General features: G+C 43.9%; 1 protein-coding gene and 1 long non-coding RNA gene across 7 annotated transcripts in view; one reads left to right on the top strand and one right to left on the bottom strand.

Annotated features, from left to right (window-relative positions):
- Positions 1–18,439, top strand: part of LOC130148520 (contactin-4) — a 339,116-nt gene that overhangs the window by 243,885 nt on the left and 76,792 nt on the right. For all 5 annotated transcript variants that reach the window (XM_056337222.1, XM_056337218.1, XM_056337221.1 and 2 more), the window contains 3 exons: positions 8,782–8,985; positions 16,090–16,192; positions 16,818–17,002. In XM_056337222.1, the coding sequence (XP_056193197.1) occupies positions 8,782–8,985; positions 16,090–16,192; positions 16,818–17,002 (492 nt within the window). The remainder of the gene's footprint in view (positions 1–8,781; positions 8,986–16,089; positions 16,193–16,817; positions 17,003–18,439) is intronic.
- On the bottom strand, positions 8,994–12,315 carry LOC130148521 (uncharacterized). Of its 2 annotated transcripts, XR_008821568.1 has the most exons (4): positions 11,996–12,315; positions 10,817–11,258; positions 10,053–10,279; positions 8,994–9,942 (listed from the first exon to the last, which is right to left on the bottom strand). It is a non-coding gene; the product is annotated as an uncharacterized LOC130148521 (long non-coding RNA). The 2 variants fall into 2 exon arrangements; XR_008821567.1 differs by having other exon boundaries at positions 8,994–10,279.

Below are 18,439 nucleotides of genomic sequence, written 5' to 3'. Positions count from 1 at the left end.
GCACTTTCTGCATTATTTCCCCATAAATCAGGGGCCATGGCTCCTTTATGTTACTCCTTTATGCTGGGGGGTGGGGGCGTTTCATTCCTGGATTTCCCATCTAATAATTTCCCAGGAACTTTCCTTAGCAGAAATAAGCTTCCAATTCATAATTCCCTTCAGTGGATCAGTGGATCAGTATCTCTTGACAGGGCAAGTAACCCAACTTTTTGAGTGTCCGGAGCATCATTGTTGGCTGGTGCAGTTCGCATTTGCATCTCCGTTGGGAAGGGGCATGGCTGGGGTCACTGACCCTTCCCACAGAGCCTGGTCCAGGAGCAGCTGGGTCACTGCTGGGTAGAGCCTGTCTCCAAAAATGTGAGTTTAAACCAGAGATGCATGAAAATAAGTGGCATCAAATCCAATACCTGGGCGAGGTTCACCAGTTTCAGTAAACACCCAACCTGGTTCCCCAAAGATGTCATAAGCTCTTATGAAAAGTACAGGTTGGGTTGGGTTGTGGGTTTTCTTTTCAGGGAAGGCCAGGGTGAGCTTTAAATTTCTATAAAATGGCTTATGAAGTTTGTCAGACACACACACAAAAAAGTTTCTTCCAAAACCTGCCAGCCTGCGTGCTAGATGGGTGCAGGTGTGGAAGGGTGTCTTCTGCCCATTAGATGTTTATGAAATAGGTTTGTGTATTTAACTGTAGTAAATAAAACAGCACAGGACTCCATCTCATAACTTTTTCCAGTCAGTGATAGATAAAGGTTGCTGTTGATTTTTTTCCCTGAGGGAACTTCCAAGTTAAAATTTCATCAAAATCCCCGATGGCACGGTGCAGTAGTCATTAATGTTCCCAGTGCCATGGCAGCCAGCATAGCTAGCCATCGACTGGGGCTGGAAGCTGTTTGCCAGAGATAAGCCAGGTCAATTGTGTACAGCCATCAAATATTTAACTATTTTAGAGATACAGAAAAATGGAGATGCAGCAGATACAGGTGACTATTGATTAGGCTTCAGGTAATGAAGACCTCTCACCTTTTTAATTACCCATATGTAAAGCTCTACATGCTGGGTGAGCATGGAGGCGACGGGCTGGGAAGCAACCACTGCTCTGCATGCGTTGCAAGTTGCCGTGAGAGTGAGTTTGCACAGAATTTGGCTGATTTGTATGTTTTCCTCATTCTTACACGCTTCTGACTCATTAATGTACATACCATGTACATGAGCATCCAGCTTTTCATTATCATAAACCAGCACTAACAAACACACGGGCACAGTTATGTTAACAAGAAAAATTATCTCCCCCCAAGTAGATAAGGGGCTGCTTGTGGTTACCATTAGTGCATGGTGGGGAGATGCCAGCGATGCAGCCTGTGGTGCGGTCCCATTTCCCCATGGGTGTCTGTTGTGCCCTGTACACAGTGTCAGAAGTTGTGCATTGTCATCACTGGAGGTTCGTAAGAAAAATTTTTAAATGTTATGGTTATGGTGCCTTGGGTTGGATAGATGACCTCTCGAAGTCTGTTTGTTGTGTTCCATGATTTCATGTCTTTATGACGATTCCCATCATTACCATATCACCACTGACAACAGTGAGTTGTGCCTCTTTCACACTGTTCCAAGTCAAATTCTACAAACAGATGCACTAATTCTAGCAAAGATGAAGGGCATGTGCTTTTTCCCTGTCCTATCTGGCAGGGACAGCTCATTTCTTTGGGTGCAAATGGTTGTCTGGCTGCTGAGTAACTGTGTCGTCCGGTTTAGCATAGATGAGGGTTCATCCAGAAGTGTATTATTAACTTTAAGTTAATCTTGTTCATTATTCTTCTTATTAAAACCTGTGTTTGAGGCACAGAAGCTGTGGTGTGACGTAGCTGGGCATCCCTGCGTGATGGAGAGGGCAGAGCACAAAGTCAAGAGGAGGATTACTGAGTGATGTTTGCATCCAGGTTAATTGCATTAAATTATTCTGCAATTATTTAAGAAGAGAAGATAAAAAATTGATCCAGTGTGCTAGCAGGGCAATGAAATGGTCTGTAAGCCCACAAAAAATGTCTACAGTGCATAATTCATACAGCTTTACTATTAAAATAAAACTGTGAAAGAGAAAAATGGTCAAAACCTCCAGAAGCTGTCAGTGCTCTTGCCAGCAGAGGACTGGTACTGGGTGGAGAGGAGCCTCGGGGGTCTGGGTAGGGCCGTGTACACAGTACATTCCGCCAGGGATTTGTCTTTCCCTGAAAATCCTCTTTCCTCTTTGCCAGTGCGCTCAGACAGCGTGTCGTGGTGCATCGGGCCTCCTTTCCAGCTCGTGTTCTGTTAGTCGTGGGGCTACAGATATTGATTGCTTAATCAAATCACACTGAAATTTGAAATTATGAATATCCTCTACAAACAGTCAGCAAAATTGAGTAAGCAAAATGAGAGAGTACAGAATGAATTCACAGGACACTCATCAGATAATCAGTTATACTTTGTCATTGCCCCAGTTTACCGTAACCATCAAAACACCCTGTTAGTACCACTTAAGAGAAATTTGAACACGAAGGAATGCAAGCCATCGGGGGGGGGGAAGCACCCTAGAAATTATTCACCAAAACCCAGTCCTTTATGAAAGTGTATCTAACATTGCCATTGACGGAGATGTTACCGGCCCAGGGGGCAGTCACAGAGGTGCACAGGGGGGGTGGTGAGGGGGTGTCAGCCACCTCTGCTGGGCTCTGCTGGGGCTTGTACCGCAGCCGTGGTCTGCTGGGGCGAAGCCTTGCGCCAGGCGACTGAAGGTACAAGCGGTCAGGTTCTTCCCTCACTCCATCCAGGGCTGCTTTGTCCTATTTCTGAATAAGTGAAAATTATCTCTTGTCCACTGTGACTTGGTGGTGCGAATGGCTTTTACGAGCTGGTTGTGGGTGGGTACAGGCTGTGATTGGGCTTTTTGTGTGGCAAAATACTACAGTATCTGAATACATGAAATCAATGGCAGGTGTGAACGCTTGGCATTTCCTAGCCTGGAGTGCAGCAAGCGTGGGAAGGTGAAGACTGGCTGGGCTCGGGTGTGCGTCGGCTGCTGTAATTGCAGCAGGCACGGGCGGTAACACGCAGAGCCTAAAACGCGTGCCTGCGCTGAGTCCCGTGAAAGCACAGCGCTAGGTCCAGTTCCTCTCGACCATGGATTGTGCTGCAATAGTGGAGGGAAGAGCTTCTCTGTGGGAAAAACTGTGACTTCGCTGTTGCTGGCTGTATCTGGAAAAGCCCATCTATGACCAGGAAAGTAGAGGTATGGTGTAAAGCAGGCAGCAAAGCTTCGGCACTTCCCATGCTTAGGTACAAATGGTATTTGAAAAAATAAAAAAGTGAACATAATTTCACAGAACTGCATGATCAAGGGAAGTGCAAACCTAACTCATGGAGCTGTACTCACCGTATCTGGATTTAAATTGTCATTGTTTAGAACATACCAGGATGAGCCTCATCTTTCATTTCAAAGTGTCTCAAAATTACGTACTGCTCTTCCGAAATGCTATACTGCTGCAATTATAGTTTGGGTTGCTTGGGACTGTTGTAAAGGGAGGATTTTCATAATTTCCTTAATTTTGTATTTGTTACCTGCCGTGCATAGTGAAGCCTAATTTTTGTGCATCAAAATTTACAGGAAATGCTGCAAATCTTTTGTTTCACACTGAAAATCAGTTCCCACCTGTCAAACTTGAGTGACATAGTAGGTGATAACACAGAAGTTATAGGAATCATTAAAGATTGGATTAATCTCTGTAACTTTCAGTAAAGCCCGTAAAAAATAATAGTGTATTCTACCACACTGTTCTTATTAAAAATGATAAATGATCCCCATTTTTTGGCTAATACTAATTTCAAAATTTAATTCTTCTATTCAGCTTTATGGTTACCATAATCTTGATGTTTTAATAGCTTTTCCCATAATAGCTACAGAGACCTTTTTAAGTGGCAGCCCTGACTTTATAGAAGAGACTTAATTTTTTTTTTTCAAGAAAAGAGTTTCTTGTACTAAAAGGCAAAAAAACCCAATAGCACTTGTGTGACAAGACAGAAGACCAGAGAACATGATTTTGGCAAACCATATGTTCTAATTACAGTAATTACTCATAGCAGAATTTCTGTCCAGCTTTTGGTAACCTTTTTTTGCCACTTGCTATCATTTAGAAAAAGTTTAAAATCTACAGTGTCTTTAGCTTTGTTCCTTGTCTTGAGCAGTGTATTTTGGGGGCAGCACAGGAGAGACTCATGCTTTAATAGAGTTTATCATCAAAAATGCTTTAGAAAAATGACAAGATGTGAATGTCATCAGGAAAAGCAGACCCAGGAGGGCTGTGTGCTTTGCCGAAAGGAAAAAAAAAAAAAAAAAAAGAGTAATAAAAACAAAATCCAGACAAAAAAACCATGCAACAAGGCGAAGTGATGCAACTTCTGCTCCTTCGTGTGTCATGTTCCCCAGGGCGAGGGAAGTTGCCGGGCTGTGCAAGAGTGTGTCTGCACTCTGATAATGAAATTGAAGAGGCATATCTTAAATGTCCTAAATCTACATTCAAGTAGCTTGAATAATTTATTTGCTTTTTAATTGCTAGAGTTGATGGCAACTGCTGGCTGCTCTAAATTTTGTTAAACCGTGATATTTAGCCACGCAGTAGTGGCAGAGGCCTTGGGTTTGATTTGTAAATATTCATTGATATTTGTGTGTGATACACAGTATGTGTGTGTGGTTAGTACACTTGGTCCTGAAACACAGAGGTAGCCTGAGCATCAAGGATTGCTGCAGTGCGTGGGGGCAGCAGTGGTGTGAGATCGCCTCTGAAAAGGCTAAAAGGAGCGAAGAAAAAGGCTTCTGGCTTCTTTTTTGGTATTGTTGCCACTTGTATTTAAGGAAAACAGCTTTGCAAATAGCAACTTGAGTAAAAGGTGGAGCTTCAAATCAAAACGGTTTGCCTGATGTTGCATAGATGGATGTTTGAGGCATATAGCCTGGCTGCCACATGCTGCCTACTGCATTCTCCTGCCGATCACTAACCCAGGGGCATAAATATTAACGGTAAGTGTACCATGTTACCTCTGTGTGATTGAGCTTCTCCTAAAAGCCTCTGCTGCAGCAGCAGGGGAGGGAGCGTGGAGAAGAAGTTAATGGTCTGTGGGTGCGGCGTGGGCTTTCCTGCCACGTGCCTGATCGGGGAGTGACGCGCAGATCGGCGTGCTTGGGCCCATCGCTTCCGCCGTCTGCCTTGGCCAAAGTCAAATCCAGCTTCTGCTAACACACCTGTCACCTCCGCTGCTCTTCACGAACGCAGGGTTTTCCACAGGCTCCTGTGTGATGAGTGGGTGATGTTAATTAATTTAGGACACACTTCCTCGCCTCTGTTGTCTTTGCTCTGGACCATTAGAGCAAGTACCTAGCAACTTGTGGCTTTGTGCGTTCTTTTGGCAAAAAGAAAGCTACTTTCCTCCTTCTAGCGTCTGCCTGTGGTGGTATGTGGGTATTTCAAATACTGGAATGTGTGTAACCTGTCAGCATGGATTTGTGTAGATGAACATCTATGGGATAATGGTTTTAAACTGAGAGAGGGCAGATTTAGGTTAGATATTAGGAAGAAATTCTTCACTGTGAGGGTGGTGAGACCCTGGCCCAGGCTGCCCAGAGCAGCTGTGGGTGCCCCATCCCTGGCAGTGCTCAGGGCCAGGCTGGACGGGGCTGGGAGCAACCTGGGCTGGTGGAGGGGCCCCTGCCCACAGCAGGGGGCTGGAACTAGGTTGAGATCCCTTCCAACCCACACCATTCTATGATTCTAAAAAGGTTCTTCAGGTAGTCAGTAGAGCAAGAAGTGTTGGGGTTGAATATATTTCGTCTGGTGATGGCTCAAGCCAGGGTGCATAGACCTTAAGTAACTTCTCCATCTTCCTGTCCTTGCTGATAATCACTACAGAGGTGAAGATCTGCCACCCAAAACCCTTCATCTCATTCTGGTCTACCATGAGGATCCAGGCCGTCAGGGCAACGGAGGGAAGTACGGCATCATGGTGCGATGGGCGTTGCAGCGGTGGCTAGGCGGGTGCTCTGCTGGTGGCAAGGGGGCTGCTGGCCACCTCTGCTTGCCTTTACAGACAGCAGGCACGGGTCAGGAATCTTGGGATAATATCCTGTGTTTGGTAGACCTACCCTGAATGTGCTTTGAAGGGGAAATTAAAAGCATTGTAAATTAGGCAAAATTACATGAAAAAGGCCCCAAATTATAAAGGAGAAGTTTGTAATAAATTTCTCAAGGATATAGAGTCTAATGTGTAATTAGAGAACCACAAATTGCCTGTGACTGCTCTTTCTTTGTATGGAAAGACTCCGTGTCTGTAACTTCAGCAAACGTTTCAATCGCGCAGTCACCAGCAGCCATCTCAGGCTGTATTTTAAGTGTCTGTTTACACAGTTGTTACAAATTGGCTGTGGGATGTGAACTGTGTATCGCTTCCAGAGCAATTAGCATGTGAAACCTTATCAAAAGAGATCCATCAAGTTTGAAAAGCCATAAATATTGCACTAGGATCTCTAAGGAAATCAAAGTAAGTTTGATACAGTATTTATTTACATGTTGCTACACAAGCAAATGCACTTATAGATGCTCCAGCCTGCATTATTCCCTGTGCTCTATATTCCATTAGTCCCATGCTATCTGAGAGAGACAGAATTATCCGGTTGTTTTAAATATTATATAGCAATAATGGACTACTCCTAATACTAATTCTGTGTAATTCAGGCAGTTGTATTTTTCTGGACAAATATTTGTTGTAATGAAAGAAAGGGAGAGCTGTAACATCAGATCTTTGTTATGTTCCTTACTTTTATGTAACTGGATTAACAGAGTTTCATGATGGCTTTTGGGGAGAGTTTGATGTTTTGCAGTCTAGGAATAGGTCTCCTTTCATGCCCACTGCACTGGGTTCCTCTGTGTGGATCCCAGAACTTCACCATTTGGTGCTCTCCTTGATCTGATCTCTTTGCTCTTGACAACTGCGTACTATGTAGAACTTTACGTTTGCCTTCTGCTCTCCTGTGACCTGCTTACCCAAGGTTTTCGACCTGGCTATCAGTTCAAATGACACAAATATTCAAGAGTTTTAACTAAAGTAGAGGGTAGTAAAAGCTACCACAATGATCATAAGGTTGTAAAGCTTGTCTTGAAAACGAAGGCAGAAGGGCTCTTGATGGCTCTCGCCGGTGAATAGGCAAGAACTCTTCTAAGCTAAAGGCATCATTAGCCCAGAAGCACATAGCTGTAGACTAGCAATGAAAATACTTAACCTGGAAATTAGAGGGTTCTTAGCAATTAAAGTAATACCAACGTACAACAGAAAAGTAGGAACCAAAAGCCTTGCTGCTTCTAGAGTATGTTTATGAATGGGACTGTGCAGTGTCCTGGGGAAGGATAGGGTGGGACAGGGATGGTTGGTCCAGAAAGACCTCCCAGTTCTGTGTTTTTCTGAGGGATGTGTGCTCACTTCACCATTCTGCAGTCAGCGCAAAATGTCATATTGCGGAGCTCAGGGGGGGCTTGGTGGAAACTTGCTGCGTGAAGATTCACTCAAATTTAGATGCCTCTGTGAGTTCCAGGGCAGTGATGTTTATTTGCCTATTCCTGGGTGCTTCTGGAGGAACAAGATAATTGTTCACCAAGAGTAAATTAAAAAAAAACCCCACAAACCTTAACTACTTGCAGAAAATAATAAGCCAGCTGAGAAGTGGTACCTTGTTTGCTCTGAGTATCCTCTTGACATCAGCATGAGGTTACTTATAATTAGATGCACATGTGTAAATATGATGATTAGATATTCCCACATAAACACAATTATCATATCTTCCTAAAAGTCTAAGCAGGCATTTTATAATCCTGTTGTTAAAAATAAATAAATAAAACCCAACAATCTGCATTCAGCTTCTTATATATGTAAACAGTGGAACATGAGGGCAGAATATATTTTCCAAAGTACCTAATGTAGTTGAGGTCAATTACAGTTATGACTCATTAGAGTATTAAAATAAGAATATGCTTTTTAGTATAATTAGTGTTCCCTTAGAAAACTACAGCGATCTTGTATTCACTTCAGTTCTTCAAGCATTTTCAGGGTGTTTGGGCATTAGTCTTAGGCAAACATAATAGGGTTATATTGCATTAACCTCACTTACAAACTCTGCAACTACTTGCGGCATCTGATTTTTTTATTGCTCAAATAACTTCCAAAGATGTCTTATAAAACACAGAGTACTGTCTTATTAGTCATATAGAAGATTACAGCTGGTTAATTTAGTGTTCAGTTTTTTGCTGATTCAGAAATTCCAAGTGAAGAAAATGTACAGCATGTGATAACATGGCTCGGCAGATCCTTCTTCGAATTGTCTTTAAAAGAAAAAAAAACGGTAAGAAAGAATAAAAGAAAAGTCATGAGTCAGGCTGAAATATTCATGACAAAAAGGTGAGATTCTTGTAAAATGCATTGCATTGTGCGTTGGAAGAACTTGGAGGAGCAACAAGAATATTAGATCCATGTGCAGGCTCAGGAAGTGTCACCATTGGAAATGTATACTTGTAGCCATGAAAATGAGACCTTGCAAAACGTTAGCCTTTTTATCTTTTCATGGCTTGCAATAAATCCAATTTTCCTATCTGAAGGGGACAGGGAAAAAAACATTTTCAGGGCTTTACCTTGGGATGGAGCCCAGCATCAGGCTGTGCCCCGTGAGAACGTACACCCTGTCACTAACGCTGGTGGTACCTGTGCTTCCAGAGCTCACCTACGCATGGATCTTCAACGAGTACCCGACCTTCGTACACCAGGACAACCGCCGCTTCGTTTCGCAAGAGACTGGGAATTTGTACATTGCAAAGGTGGAAGCTTCAGATGTGGGCAACTACACGTGTGTGGTGACGAACACGGTGACCAACAGCAGGGTCCTGGGTCCCCCCACCCCGCTCATCCTCCGGAACGATGGTAGGACTTAGAGAAGGGAATTGGGGATGGGGTTTGGCGAGCTGGTTTTATTTTCTTTGACTGGCTGTCACCCAGAAATTAAGAAATGGCCTGGAATATTTATATCAAGAGTAAAGGGAGAGATCTTCCCCTCCACAGAGGTTCATCGAGACTGGAGACCTCTGCTTTAGCTGTGGGTCTGTCACAGGCAGTGGTGGGGTTGGTGGTTCAGTGGCCAAGGTTGCTCCCACCACTGGAACAGCTCTCAGCATCAGGCAGTGGTTATAACAGAAAAACCTGATGACACTTGGCCAAAGACAGGAAATAAAAATAGATTTTTAGAGTTTGGATGTACTAGTTTTGCTCATTTTATGCAGCCCAAAAGTGAACAAAAGCACTTTGTGTTTCGCTAACTGTTAGCTTGGGCTGTATTTCCCAGCAGAGTTAGTGCTATTTTTAGTAGTCTGTGGAATAATACAAAAAAGCAAGAAGAAACCAAGAGAGGATTTCTAAATTTATACAGACAATTGATTTGTATCGTCGTCATTTTTGAGCAGATAAGAAAAATAAATTTGCATGTTAATTTGCAATTAAAATTAATTAAAATTTGTCTGTTTAAAGGATAACAGTTAGGACATTTGTTCCAGAAATAGAAATGCATTATTAGAAACTTCTTCTAGAAGAAGATCCATTGTCACCTAGTGGTATTTGACAAAAATTCCTTGCTTGTACAATACAGGCTGGTTGGTGCCAGCCTCCTGCCTGTCGCCGTCCCCTTCGCATTGACACGGCTCTGGCAGGCAGGGAGTTTGGAAACCTCGTGGGCAATGAGAAGGCACTGTGGCTGCGCTGCGGGGGCGAAGGCAGCTGGTTCCCCGGGCTGGGCCAGGCTTGCCCTCCCTTACAGGGCAGGCTGCATTTCTGTAAACGCAGTGCCAGTAATTCCGTCCCTCTGAGTCCCAAGTCAGTCATCTAACGCTTGAAAGATAAAGATGAATATTTAAATTTGTCCCTTAGTAACATTTGCAGTGTTGAAGAAGAAATATTTTTAAAATATTACATTAACAGGACTTTTATGCAAACCTTACCTAGCTGAAAGTGCTTCCATTTATCACAATCAAGTCGGTGCCTGCTCGTGTGCCGTGTCGGGGCTGATGCTGGGCTGATTGCTGGGCAGCCTGATTGCAAAGTGCCTCGCCGAGGGCTCTGCCCCGGCGCATCGCTCTTCTGCGTGCTCCACTTTATTTACAGGGACCCATCGCCTTCCCGAGGTAATTCACAGGAATGTTCTCCCGTTCCTTTGAAGTGCACTCTGCTGTTTATTAAAGATATGAAACTTTAATTGAACCTCTGAGGGGCTGGGGAATACATTCCTGAGTTAAACAAGAAAGGTGCTGTTGTGTCTGTAGAGCCAAAGATGGCTGTACTCAGAAGCCAAACGCGGGCTAAGTGTCTATTTTAAAATAGGATGGCACTGGTATTACAGCCAGGCTTCATTTTAAAAATCAGCAGGTCTCAATTTTTCATTCCACATGGAGTATTCCTATAAAATCCAAAGATAATGCACTATCACAGTTGAAAAGAGAAATCATATATGTTGCTTCATAGTGTGAACAACAAGAGTGAGTAAAATGTGAGGCACGTTGTATTTCCACTGGCAAACATGTCCTGCTTATCTTTTGCATTCATATCTGAACACGTCCAGTATATCTTCGTATATATGACATGCTATTTTCTTTACAATGCTTTATCATTAAATTAGCAGGCTCGGGGGCTAGCTCATCAACAATTAATGTTTCAATTCCATTTAATTTCTATTAGTGATTTAAGTGGAAAAAAATTCATAACATACCTCTCTGGATTGATTTACATGTACTGAGCTGCTCCTCTGGCTGCCGCCTGGGCGGACAGGAAAGTGCCACATCTGGGGGGCGGCGTACAGCTCGGGAGAGGGAGTGGGTGTCCCCGTCCCCCTGGCAGCTCCCGGGTTACAGGGAGGCTGGTGCAGCTGTGAGGCCCCCCACCCCTGGGCTGGAGAGCTGGCCTCCCGGCTGGGACAGTCCAACCTCCTCCAATGCGCTCTTCGTAAAACCGTCATGTGCTGGAAGGTTCTAAGTTATTACCTGGCTGGCTTCATGTTGAAATACTTTCTGTGAATGCCAAAAAAATCCAAGTGCTTTACAACATTCTCTTTGTGAAATTTCTGTTTTTCTCAAAAATCAAAGTTATTTTCAAACTGCAGAACATTTTTGCTGTCGTTCAGAATTACAGGTCCCTGTAGCTGACGAATAGCCCTGTTAATTTGAAAGAAACAAATGGTGGAGTTAGATGCTATCCAACAGGAATACTGGTCATCTAGAACTAAGAATAGTACCTATATTTGGAGTTTTTAAGTTATTTCAATTGAGTTGAAGAGAGAAAAAGAGAAGACTCTTTCCTTTTGTGCTGATCATAAACTCTCACTCAAAATCTTTTAGAATTCTCAATCTAGAGCTGTAGGAAGGAAACAGAGTTTAGGTGCTCATGGTTGGGCTTGACCCTATGCAGTTCGATATCAAGAATTATTATTATTTTTTTTAGAACTATGTGTATAAATTACATGGTGGGTATTCTTCCTGTAGCCAGTGTTCAAACTGCCCACGAACTAACAAACATCCCAGTTCCCCACCACGGGGCTGGGTGCAGGGTGGCACACACAGGGCTGCTATCTCATCTGCAAGAGCCCCGAGGTTTCTTTTCACATTTCTTCTACGATTTATGGCAGTAATTTTTTTCTAGACTTAGTTGTGAATCATTTCAGCTTTTTGCATTGAATACCTGCCATTTTTGTCGTGGTTATTTTGCTTGAATGTAATCATCCTGGAAAAACAGCTTTTCAGCATGTTTCTTTTTTTTTTTTTTTTTTTTTTTTTAATGTTTTAAAAGTGCTGCTTGCTTTACAATGCCAGGCTTTTGAGCTGTAATCCGTAAAAGGAAAGGATACGGGTGCAGGGGATGAAATCAGATCCTGTAGGCAGATTGTTTTCCCCACCTGTGCCTTTTGTGCTGGTTTTTTGCTTGTTTTCAGCTGCAAGGCTCCGGAGTTACAGATCTCCTGATGTTGTTTGCAGTGGCTTTTTGTAACCAGCAGCACATGCTCTTGTTGACAGAACTGGGGTTCTTTCCCTGTCGCTGTGCTGTGGAAGCAGAAGGTGCCTCTTATCCCATTAGTTATCCTCAGACAGCTTTTCCTCCTTGGAGAGATAAATATTGTAGATGGTTATGGGGTGGTGGTAGGAACAGACTGCGCCGAGGCAGCTGTTGCGGTCAGTGTGAGCTCACACTCTGCTTCGATGGACAGAGGTTATGTGATGATGATAAATGCACTGTACAAAGTACAGGGTGTGCTGGGAAAACGATGTTTTTCCTCTGTCCCTCTCAATTCCCTCCCACAAACGCATGCCATCACCCCCTGTTCAACTATTTTTATGGATTTGTGGTGGTGAGGCTGCTTGCCGTGCAGATGGATGAAAGATGTAAATAAAATGTCATGTAGGTGCAGCGGTCCCCAAAACTGCACATTTACGGTTTGGGACCTGTCCTCCTGAAGTGTGCGCCATATCCCAGCACAGGGATATGCCAAGGAATGCCAAGCAGCTCTCCCTTTTGCATCATGTAAGTGCTAGTGTATATAAGGAAAAAATACAAGGTAGTGTGGTTTTCTAGATTTCACAAGGCACTGAGGATGAGTTTTGGCCTGTGTTCTGCAAGGACTGGAGTTATTCCTGACACTGCCAGCTGGTACTTCCCATTGAGGAGAAAGGGCTTTCCGAGTTATTTTAACATTGGGAAATCCAGTAAATAGCTAAATATATATATGACACTGAAGAATGAGAATGACCCTAAAGCCTGAAGTAAGGTGTCCACTAGGGCCGTAACACTTACTGAAGCTCACAAGGAAAAGGATTTAAATTTGAATGCCAGACAAGCCTGGCAGCTCACTGAGGGATATGGACTGGAAAGGAGGTGGAAAGAGTTAACAAATATCCAACGCTGTCTCCTCCATTTAATAAGGAGGTGGCTGTTGTCTGGATGCCCCAACCCTGGCGGCACCGTTCCCGCCTGGAAGGGCAGCAGGTACCCGAGGGTGCCATCCCCACCACAGCACGTTTGGGATCCTGTGGGCCATCCCAGCCCTGCAGTGAACACCAGCCAGAGCCTGATAGGAGCACCCAGGTGTTGAGAGCCACTGCTCCTGCAGTACTGTACTACTTCTCTTTAAAATGCACTTTGGATTTTTTACATCAGAATTAAAACAGTAATAGTAGGAAAGAACTGAAATAGTCCTGGAATAAAATTACCATCAGCAGCAGCTGTATAGCCCAATTAAACTTTAACATTTCACAGGTGTTGTCAGGAAATGCATATCATCTCCTCAGACAAATTAGCTTGCTTCTGAATTCCTGAGACTTTCATCCAAAAGCACATTTTTAAGCCTTGAAATTGGAAGAAAAGTACAAAATCGTCTGAAATGCAAACACATAGATGTGCCATGACACTGGAAGTGTTCTCTAAGCTACCCAGTGTCTATTTTAGTCTTATATTTTCTCCCCCATCCCTTCCACCTGCACAGCTAAGTCAGATGTGAAGTCACCCAGGAACTGCAGGAAAAATAAGGACTGTCTGTGTGGAAATGGTCTTGGATTCAGGATGGAGAGATCTCCACTGCACTGGTGTTTCTCTTAAAAAGCGGAGACGGCAGGACTCACAGCATGCCCTATAGATCTGTATATGTAGGTAGGTTATAATTGCAGTGGGAGCCGTGTGATTTTTCCGGATACAAGTCCTGATTTTTAAGTGGCTGGAGTTTGCCGTACGGCTGGTAAGGCAGCTGCCCTCGCAGTGGTGCCTGGAGCAGTGTCCTACAGCCCCACGTACCCTTCCCACTGGGAGTCCAGTGGATTGTCACCTTGGGATAAGAGCTCTGCTCACAGCGTCAGACAAAAAAAAAACATGGGAGCAATAAAAGGAATGAATGAAAGAAGGTAAAAAATCCATTTTTCCTCCCTCTCATCCCTGTCTCCTGCTCTGGCAGGTGAATAACATTTTAATAATGCACTCTGCCTTAATTTCCTAAATACCCTGTTAGAGCCACGTGGTACTTTGCAGCCTGCTTTGCCAAAGGGGACCGAGTTCCTGCCTTGGCAGCGGAGGAAGCACCAGAAGGAACGGCTCTGATGAGTTCTGCTTGCCGAGGACCAGTCTGTAGCTGGCCAGCGGTGGGCAGGCAGCTCCTTGGCCAGCTCCCTCCCTCCCGTTCTATTTAGCCACCGTGTCTTCTCCCCCCCCCTCTGCCTGGCTGCTGAGGAGTGGTTCTGAGGGCAGCCGCGTCCCCTCTGCTAATGTGCCTGGGCTGTGGTGGGTCACGTGGTGGCACAGGCATTGAGGAGCTCCTCAGCCATCTTGAGGTGAGTGATGGAGACCGTGGTTTCTTCAGGGCGGTCTCCTGCCTGAAAGCTGGCGTCTTCCAAGGTGATGCAGCTGCCTGAATCTGGTCAGGCTTTTGTGGGAGACATGAAAGGCTCTTCCTCTGCCAAGTTTGCAGTCTTGATTGCAGAACGTGGAAATACCCTCGGGGGAAAAGATCTCAATAAGTTCTGATGTCAGCAAAACGCTGCTGCTGCTCCCTGACTTTGGCACCCAGCTTGCCCTTGACACCGCTGGGCAGTAGCTGTTCTTGGCTTGGCTGAAGCTTACCCGGAAAATGTTTAGCACAGAGTCTGGAGAAATTTAGGCAAGGTTGCAAAGATTTGGCAAGTCACAATCGGGAGAACAGAGAGGATTTTCTGTGATGTTAACTGTAACAGACCCTTCCAGCCCTTCAGGGCTGCAGTGTTAACATGCAGGGGGCTAACAAGTAGCGTGTCCCGTAATTCTCATTTCTGTGATATGTAAATGCTGGAGAGTTGACAGACCTGTGGGTGTCCTGCTATATGTGCTGGCAAGGACATGACTGTGTAGAGAATATTTGTATTGTTAATAAATGCATTTAATTTTGGTGACTGATGTTGTGCAGCAGGTACTCTTTGTATAATGTAGCAGCAGTGCTTATCTGCAATTAATGGGTCGGAAGAAAGATGATGTAACCTGCTGTTGCACCAGAACAGGTAATCTACAGGTCAGCAAGTAAAGATAGACTTGATGTAAGCATCATACTGAGCGTTTTCAGCTTTAAAAATCTTAACTGTGAAAAAGTAAAGAAAAAAAGCCTTTTCTTGTATCCTCTTTGCAAAGCAGGGGGCTAGGAAGCAGCGCTGGCTGGGATCACGAGCCACCATAAGCAGCCCTGACTTACCCAAACGTCTCTGCAAACTTGTGGTGTCTCAGTTCTGCACTGGTACATCCTGGTGGCCTTCCTCTGGGCTGGGGCAGCCCCACAGCCACCGTGCAGCCCAGCCGCTCCTCGCCTGGCCCATGGCCAGGCACAGCCGCGCAGTCAGGATTTAAACTGCAATCATCAATTAGCTGATAATCACTGTTGGTGAAATTATATGTGCCGGTTTTAAGACAGTACAGTGACTAGAAATGTAGCCATTTATCATGAATATAATGGCCTTTTTGTGTGCACAAATTTTTAAACACAATTTCATAAAGAGGCTGCCACGATACGTGATTTACTGGGGCAGTAAAAACAAAGACATTACCCGAAGTGTATATGATCTCTGCGCATCTAAATCCTTGAAGTTAATAGGAGCCTCGATTAGCTTCAGTGCTTGTAAAACTTTTTCTAATGGCTATTTGTTCCGCGTTTCATTTTCTAGAAGGTGGTGAACCTCCCTTATTATTGCTTTCCTTATTTCACAAGTTACCTGCAAAAATCCTGAATATTCAAAAGCAAAACGTAACAGAGCCATAAAGAAATTCTAATCTTTGGCAGATGGTGTGGAGCACTGGTTCAGATTTTCCTCTGGCAGTAAATGGGAAAAGAGCCCACACTACACGGCTGTTAGAAACGGGCCATGTTTAAAATGAATGGATTAATTGGGCAAGTAATGATGTATAGAACAGCTCTGTGCTAGCACGGGAACACTTGCGAATTTATTGCAAAAATTCAACCAAGCCTTAGCATCTATTTTATGTTCACAGGGGTGATGGGAGAGTACGAGCCGAAAATAGAAGTGCAGTTCCCAGAAACGGTTCCATCTGCAAAAGGAACAATGGTGAAACTGGAGTGCTTTGCCTTGGGGAAGTAAGTTTTGATCCATCATTACTGTTATTCCTCCAGCTCTTCACTTCCATCGTGCTGTATCGTAGAGTGTGCAGGATTTCCTAACCATTCGCTTTCCTCAGCAGGAGTTATTTATTGCAGGCGTTCACAACAGGCTAAGGGCTTAGGGAGCAGGGGCTTTGCTCATCAAAAATGCAAAGTCCCATGGAAGAGGGGAGATGTAACTTACCTTGTGAAGGTCTGTTTGTGCATAGCCTGTTTTGAGGTCTCATGCAACGCGTAAAACATGTCTCTTGTTTCTAAACACTGGCAACACTTCCAGAACTGACATGTGGGACTGGTAGGAAAATGACTGTATTGCCACAGCAGAACCCCAAATTCAACTCTGTCAAAACAGCATTTTAATGATACAAAGTCTCCTGCTTTTAAGACTATGTGAGCAATTCACCACAAGTATACATGTGTATATTTATATTCCATATAAGCCACCTATAATAAAATTGCTGCAGATCCTAGAGCCTTCAGAATGGCCATGTCTTCATCATCCTCAAACATGAAGCAGCATTAAGTTGATCAGATGAGCTTATCTGGACAAGACCCAGAGCTTTTTCTGAGCATCTTACCTTGCTTTATTTTTCTTACTTAGCCCTGTTCCTACAATTAGCTGGAGGAGAGCGGATGGGAAACAGATACCCAGAAAAGCCAGGAGGCACAGATCAAGTGGACTTCTTGAAATCCCAAATTTTCAGCAAGAAGACGCTGGACTCTATGAATGTGTAGCTGAAAATGTGAGAGGGAAAAACGTGGCACGAGGACAACTGACATTTTATGGTAAGCAGACTGCCTGCTTTCAGGGGCTTTTATTGTCTCAAGTGCAATATGCAGTAAATATTCTGTGAGAAAGTAATTTGGGGGGTATTTTAAAAATTACTTCCTTTTATAAACAGCACATCTCAAAAAAGGTGTAATTTGAAATAAAACCTGTCTGAATGGTGCATATTAATTGAGAATCAGAGTAGTCGGAACAAAAGCACATCGCTGGAAGGACATTGGCATGGTAACGTGCAGAAAGCACTTGCAGACGGCTCGCTTGCCTTCCTGCAGCTGGGAAGGTAAAACAGGTATTCCAATGGAGCATCCTCCTGGTTACAGCTTGGGATTTATTACTTATGTGTTGCCCCAGCTCATGTTAATAAATGTTAATTGCTTATAACCAATTAAGGAATGTTTCAAGAGGGGTCACTGGCTGCACAGCCTGGAAAGTTGGGGTTTAACCCTTTCGGAGCCAGCAGACTCCTCTTCACCCAAAGGCTTTCTACACCTGCTCTTCTTACACTGAAATCAGAGCCATTGAGCCAGGTACAACATAAAACTTGAGCTTCATGGGCCTTCTGTATTAAATAAAAGATGTGTTAGTACCACTAATCCTGATACAAATGTCTGCCCATCCCCAGATTTCTGCTGGAAACAGCCCCATCTTGCAAAGCAAATTAAATGTTCCTAGGCAATGAACCAAGCTCGCAGGGGAAGTGTTACCTGTTCTGGGTTACTGTGGGTTCACCCACGTAGAGGAGGTGAGAGTCACGGGGAGGAGATTTAGAGGTATGAATGGGCTGTTGGTTTGGTACTTAGTGTCTGTCTGGTATTTTTGGAGGTGAGAAGGCTGCAGGTTACCTAACCTGCCTGCAGGCGTGCAGAGACCTCCCCACCACCATAAAAATGTTTTGTTGCTGCCCTGTTACCATCTTCAGAAGCATAATGGAGCGTTGTTCTCTGCCAGACATGTGGAGAGAAATTCAGTCTCTTCTCCCCCACATGCTCCTGAGGGCCCAGCTTCTGTCAGCAGGGGAGATGGGGTTGCATTCCAGAGGTGAGAAGACTGGGTTTGATTTATAGTATGTTTGCCACAGAAAAAGAGTTTGGGAACTTAACCCTCCTGGCAAAACTGGATTACATTTGGTGAGTAATATTTTTTTTACGAAAGGCATATGTAGGGATGTTTCAAAATTGGAAATATTTCTAGAAGACATTTCATTTAGAAATCAGAACTTTGGGGGCTTCCATTTCAAATGAAAACTTCCCTTTTAAAATTGAGTCAAATATAAAATGAGAAAACATTAAGGAGGAGTAAAATGGCAAGAACAACGTGAAAGCTTTCATGTTAGGGAAAAAATCTGGGGTTGATTCAACCTCTTTTCTTTTTTAATTAAAAGATTTGAAGTTTTCTTTTTCTGTTCATCAAACGACGCGTGTTTCTCCTGATTTTTC

This window comes from Falco biarmicus, chromosome 4 (assembly GCF_023638135.1).
Source record: "Falco biarmicus isolate bFalBia1 chromosome 4, bFalBia1.pri, whole genome shotgun sequence".
Taxonomy (NCBI): domain Eukaryota; kingdom Metazoa; phylum Chordata; class Aves; order Falconiformes; family Falconidae; genus Falco; species Falco biarmicus.
Note: the sequence above shows the minus strand (reverse complement) of the source record. Positions and strands in the feature narration are given on the sequence as shown.